General features: G+C 50.0%; 1 protein-coding gene across 2 annotated transcripts in view; it reads right to left on the bottom strand.

Annotated features, from left to right (window-relative positions):
• Positions 1-6000, bottom strand: part of PREX1 (phosphatidylinositol-3,4,5-trisphosphate dependent Rac exchange factor 1) — a 186872-nt gene that overhangs the window by 15118 nt on the left and 165754 nt on the right. For both annotated transcript variants that reach the window (XM_034639807.1, XM_034639809.1), the window contains exons 27-30: positions 5453-5541; positions 4114-4196; positions 3870-3960; positions 1587-1715 (exon numbers count right to left, since the gene is read on the bottom strand). In XM_034639807.1, coding sequence (XP_034495698.1) covers positions 1587-1715; positions 3870-3960; positions 4114-4196; positions 5453-5541 — 392 coding nt within the window. The remainder of the gene's footprint in view (positions 1-1586; positions 1716-3869; positions 3961-4113; positions 4197-5452; positions 5542-6000) is intronic.

Genomic DNA, 6000 nt, shown 5'->3' with positions numbered 1-6000 from the left:
GGGGGTGGGGGGATGGGCTAGCCCGGTGATGGGTATTAAGGAGGGCACGTATTGCATGGAGCACTGGGTGTTATATGCAAACAATGAATCACGGAACACATCAAAAACTAATGATGCACTGTATGGTGACTAATGTAACATAATTTTAAAAAGAAAAGAAAAGAAAAGTAAAGGGAAGAAAGAAAAAAAGAAAAGAAAAGAAAAGAAAGAAAGAAAGAAAGAAAGAAAGAAAGAAAGAAAGAAAGAAAGAAAGGGAGAGAGAAGGAAGGAAGGAAGGAAGGAAGGAAGGAAGGAAGGAAGGAAGGAAGGAAAGAGGCTCTTGGGCCAAGAGAGGGCTTACAAGAAAAATCAGAAAGGCCTTTAGTGTCGGCCTCTTGGGATCCTTTCTGTCGTGGAGAGGCCGAGGCGCAGGGCCGGTGTGGTACTAACAGCAGCCACAGAGGCGTCCATTCCCTGACGACTTCCATGAGCCAGGCGCTGAATGCAGCGTTTACTGTAGTGATCTCTAATTCCCACGACAACATGGGAGGGAGGTGGCCCTATGAGCCCATTTTACACACGAAGGCACTGAGGCACAGAGAGCTCAAAGAACTTGCCAAGACCACGCAGCCCAGCATAGGAGAGCTGAGACTCGGCAATCTGGCTCCAGAGTCCATGCTCTCAAGATTCCGGTTCGGAAAATGGGACGGCTCAGGACCAAGAAAGTCTTCCAACTCAGAGTCTGGGGGGATGGCCCTGAGGTCTAGCACCTCCTGCTGTCCTGGGGTCCCTCCAACCCAGGAGGCCCAGGCTCAAACACTGCCAAGAACCAGACAGGTCAGGTCGTATGTGTGAAGCGGACAGCAGGCCGCAGGGAGTGCTGGGGAGTGTGGGGAACTAGAAGGTACCCTCGGCCCCTCATCTCTAGCTGAGTGTGAATGTGGGACTATAGGCCTATTATCTGCCAGATCTTCTGACTGTTCGAGAGCAGCCAGAAATCTAGATTTTTTTTTTTGAGAGACAGAGAGCATGAGTGGGTGTGGGGGGAGAGGGAGAGAGAGAACCCCAAGCAGGCTCCATGCTCAGCACGGAGCCTGACGCGGGACTCGATCTCACGACCCTGAGATCACGACCTGATCCAAAGCCAAGAGTCAGATGCTTAACTGACTGAGCCACCCAGGTGCCCCCCGAAATCTAGATTTTTATGTGAGCTCTTGCATGGTAAATGCTGTCGGTGGATTTACATTTTTTAATGCTAGAGCATCCAAACCCACCCGTGAGCCCCCAGTGAGACCTTAATAACAAACAAAAGGAATTGAATTAAATCCACAATTTCGGAGGCTGAGAAGGAAACCAGTTCAGCCTCCTCAGCCTCCTGACTCCAAGGAAGCCCCAGGCTCCCAGGATCAGCAGTTCTCAGCTCAAGTGCATAAGAGGCCCAGGGCCATGGCCAGGCCAGGATACTCAGCTGAGAAAGGAGAACCGTGCCCTTTTTGTTCCCCTGGGCATGGACAGACATGGGACATGGAGACAGAGCCATTCCTGATCTTTCTGCAATCCACATTAAGAACTGAAGGCCACGAAACATCCTTCCCTGCCCAGCTCACCTTCCACATATCTCTGAATGTTGTCCACCAGGGTCTTGATGGAGTTGGGGAGGTTCCAGGGGTCCTCCTGGATGCTGATCTGGATCAAGCTGCGGCCACGGATTGTACACTCTTCTTTCTGTTTGAACTCTGGGGCAGGAAAGTGACAGAGGTAGCTTTGAAGAATGATGGCACAAAGGCCTAGGTCCCATCACCAGATTCCAAAGCTCAGAATCCTAGATCAAGGATGCTGGCAGGACTCTTGGGAATTAACCAGTCCATACAGGGCAAACCCGTGGTAAGTGTGCTACGGGTTCATAGTACCGCACTCATGGCAGACATCACTAATCAATCTCAGCACTCCTTCCCTCTAGACTGAGCCTGTAGCTTCTCGCAGCTATAACCAATCCAGTGCAGACATCACAAATCAATCACTGCATCCTTCTCTCCCAAGCTTGGACATAGTCCCAGAAACATTCTCAGGTACTACCTCCTTATAGCCACAACCAGTCGAGCTGACACATGAGGTATAACCTTTTCCCTATACAGAGAGGGAAGTCCTGGCACAGAGACTTGCCTAAAATCACACAGCTGGGTAATGACAGAGACAGGATTTGAACCTGGCCCCAGCAAGACCATTCAAAGACCAGGCCCCTGTCCTTTGGCCTCTTCCTTCCTATGAGGTCTCAGGTTTCTGAGATATTTGTGGTTTTTCTGAGTTTGACATTTCTGCTTGTTGAAGCCCATCCCTGGGAGAGATGATCGTGAGACAGCAGGGGGCGCAGAGGAGCTAGGACACTCCCACTCCTCCCACTTCCTACCTTATTTAGGGGCAACTCCTGCACTCAACCGAGAGCTCCTTGGGGTCAGGGGCAGTATCACATCCATTTCAGGGTCCCAAGCACCCAGCACAAGGCCTGGCACAAGCTGGTTCTTGGGAATTACTGGATGGATAGATGCATGGATGGATGAATGCATGGTAGGTAGGTGAGTGGGTGCATGGATGAGCGGGTGGATGGATGGATGGATGGATGGACAATGGATGGGTCATGGGTGCGTGGGCGTGTAGACAAGTGGGTGGATGGATGGATGGATGGATGGTGGGTAGGTGGGAATGTGGATGAGTGGGTGGGTGGTTGGTGGGTGTGTAGACAAGAAGGTGGCTGGATGGATGCATGGGGGGTGAGTGGGTGGACAGGCACGTGGATGAGTTGGTGGATGGTGGATGGGTGGTTGGGGGGACATGTGGGTGGGTCAGTGGACGGACGGTAGGTGGGTGGGTGAGTATGTGGATAAGTGAGTATGAGTAGATGGTTGGTAGGTAGGTGGATGGATGGATGGTCGGTGGGTGGGTGGGTCAGTGGGGGTACGCTGATGAGTCAGTGAATGGGTGGTGGGTGTGTGGGTATGTGGACGAGTGGGTGGGTGAGTACACAGGTCATGGGTGGATGGGTAAATGGGAGAAAAGGCTGATGGGAGGACATAAACGTCAATTCTTTTTCACTCGATCATTTCAAGAATAAAGTGTCAATTTGGTTCTGGTAAATCCTTAATGCTTCTTTAACTCACTAATCCCCCTTATGAAAGCACAAAGCGCTCAGGCAACACTATCTAATGAGAGCGTAATGACATTTTTTTGTTGATGCTTCCATTATATTTAACACCATGGTAATCATTACTTTACGGTATGTTATACTGGCTTTCCTTCTACGTAGGGAGGTTAAAGTCTCTTCAAAATTGAATTTTTAAAAGGGAAATGTTTTCCCAAAAAGTTATATCAGTAATAACAAAGACAGCAAATGAATATGGCTTTAAAAAATGTGAGGATGTAGGTAGGATCTGTGAATGCAGCTAAAATGATGAAGGGGGGGATGTGCGAATTTGGCAAGCTGCTCCAGTCCTTCTCCTCATGTTACAAACACACAGACAAAGGCCCAGAAAGGCTCAGGACCACTCCAGGGATCCACAGACTTTTTCTGGAAAGAGCCACATAGGAACCGTTTTAGGCTTTGCAGGCATATGGTCTCTGTTACAAAGAGTCTGTCTTTATTTTTACAGCTCTTCAATAAAAAAAGAAAAAAAATCATTCTCAGCTCATGGAAACAAAACAAGCTATGAGTAGATATCACCCAGGAGCTGAACTTACTGACCCCAGGACTAGCCCACAGCCATCGGGCAGGAGAGGGACAAAGCTGAGACTATGACCCAGGCGTCCTGCCCCGTCCGGCACGCATTCCGTATCGCAGGCTGTCTCCCTGCTGGGTGCAAGATGCCATTGCCACCTCGGGACTCCTGTCTGCTCACCTTGCAAGCTGTGGTCCATGGGGAAATGCTTGGTCTCTTCAAAAGCCCTGCTCATGACTGGCCCCTTGAGGAGTGCATGGATGGAGTCCACCTGGATGGCAGGAAGCTCCGGGTTAGTCTGGCCCCTGCAGCCCTCCAGGGGCCGTGACCCACAGCCCCTGCCCCAGCTCCTGGCTTATCTCTTCTCCCCAGGGATGATGGGAAGACCCCGAGCTTAGGCTGGGGGCGGGGACAAAGGTCCTACCTGGTTAAAGAGATGCTCCAGGCACCCGTGAAGCTTGTCCTGCTTATCTGATGGGATCCTCATATCACAGGGCAGCTCGTCCCCTGGAAGAAAGAAGAAGCCATGGCCATCAATCATCCCTGCCCCATCCACACCTTACCAATTTCTTTGCCAAGAAGGCAGGATAGCGACAGAGTTCCAAAACCCAAGGCAGATCTGGAGTCTGGCAGACTCAGATCCTGGCTGTGTGACACTGGGCAAATCACTTGCCCTCTCTGAGCCTCAGTTTCTTCATCCGCAAAATAGACACCAGGAACTAAAGCATTACACAACGGCAAGTCATTGGTAGTATTCCGTTCTGCAAATAAGGAACCAGAGAAAAGGAGCTGGATCCCAAGTCTTCAGATTCATCTCCCAGCTGTTTGAGTTAAATCAGCTGCCACACATTAGCTCCTGCCTAAAACCTCCCCAGGGACACTTGATATGGTGAAACATCTTATGTGATGAAATATTTATCTGAAGTTCAGCAATATCGTCAATTTTACTTGAGCTTCTTTTTCTTCTGTTAAACCGAAGTATAATTACAATTAAATCTGTAGGCACAGACTAGCTCAGGAAGAGCCCAGAAGGCAGCAGGGACAGTGGGAGCTTGGGAACCGGCGGCCGGGTGACGAGGGTGGGAGAGAAGCTTGTCATCGCTCACCCTCTCTGCCTTCTGAAATAGGGACCGTATGGACATGTGACCTCTACACAAAATAAATTTTTTAAAGACTCTAATCAATGAAACTAAAATAAAAACAAATTTCGGTCTTTCAGTAAAAGCTGCAAGTACAGTCTAATCTCATTTATAAATGATTATTTCTGTCTGTGTGTCCAGCCGGCCATCCACCCACATGTCCATCTGTGCAGAAATACACGCTCACCAGTGATCTCCAAATACTACCACCGGTCACCTCTGGCGGACGGGGTGAGACTCTGACTTACTTTCAAGTAGTTCTTTTGCATTTTTCTAGGTTACGTGAAATGTTGGTTTGAGCATGTGTCTTTTTATGGAGACCGTCAGGTCACCCTTCCCGAGTGACATTACTGTCTGTCAGTGCATCTGGTATCCTTCATTTGTTCCGTGTCCGTGACGTTCATGGAGAACATGGGTTCCATGAGCGCCAGGACCTCTGTCTTTCCATTCACTGCTGAGGTCCCAGCACACAGCAGGTGCTCCATAAACATTTGCTGACTAAGTGATTGAAAGGAAATATACCACCACTCTACGCAAAATAATACAAGTATAATAAAATCAAAGTAACCAAAACAAAATCCCGGTGCGGGGGCCGCTCTCGAGAGCGTGAGCTGCTGCACTTACCAGACCCCATCTCGTCACTGCCCAGGTAGGAGCTGTTACTTCTCACACTGGTGTAGGACAGGACCGAGTCCCGGTTACTGTTACACTCGCTGCAAAGGGGCAGAGAGGAAGGGATGAGTCATCCTCCGGATCACACCTTGTGGTCCCAGCTCCCAGAACCCACTTTCCAGAGTGTAGACCGAACCCCCAGCCCCTCGACCCCCAGTGTCAGAAACAGGGAAGGTTGTCTGGATGGGTTTTCCATGTCTGATGGTTGGAAAACATTTCTAGGCCCCAGCACAGAAACACAGAAGCAGGAGGAGGGCAGTGGATCAGTTCCACCTGTATGGAACTTCTGTCACCCCTCCTGAGGGACAGCCTTGTCCCTGAACACACCTGCACGTGCCACACTCAGCCCCACGGCTCTAGTTCTCTCTCCAGCCTGGCTGTGACCTCGTGAGGACGGAGACTGTCCCGGGAGCTCAGAAAGTACAGGGGATCAAAACCCATAATCCCACAATTCTTTCCTTCACCTTTTCAACAATTAAGGGAAAAATCGGAGGACCCAA

The sequence above is a fragment of the Ailuropoda melanoleuca genome, chromosome 13, assembly GCF_002007445.2.
Source record: "Ailuropoda melanoleuca isolate Jingjing chromosome 13, ASM200744v2, whole genome shotgun sequence".
Lineage (NCBI taxonomy): Eukaryota > Metazoa > Chordata > Mammalia > Carnivora > Ursidae > Ailuropoda > Ailuropoda melanoleuca.
Note: the sequence above shows the minus strand (reverse complement) of the source record. Positions and strands in the feature narration are given on the sequence as shown.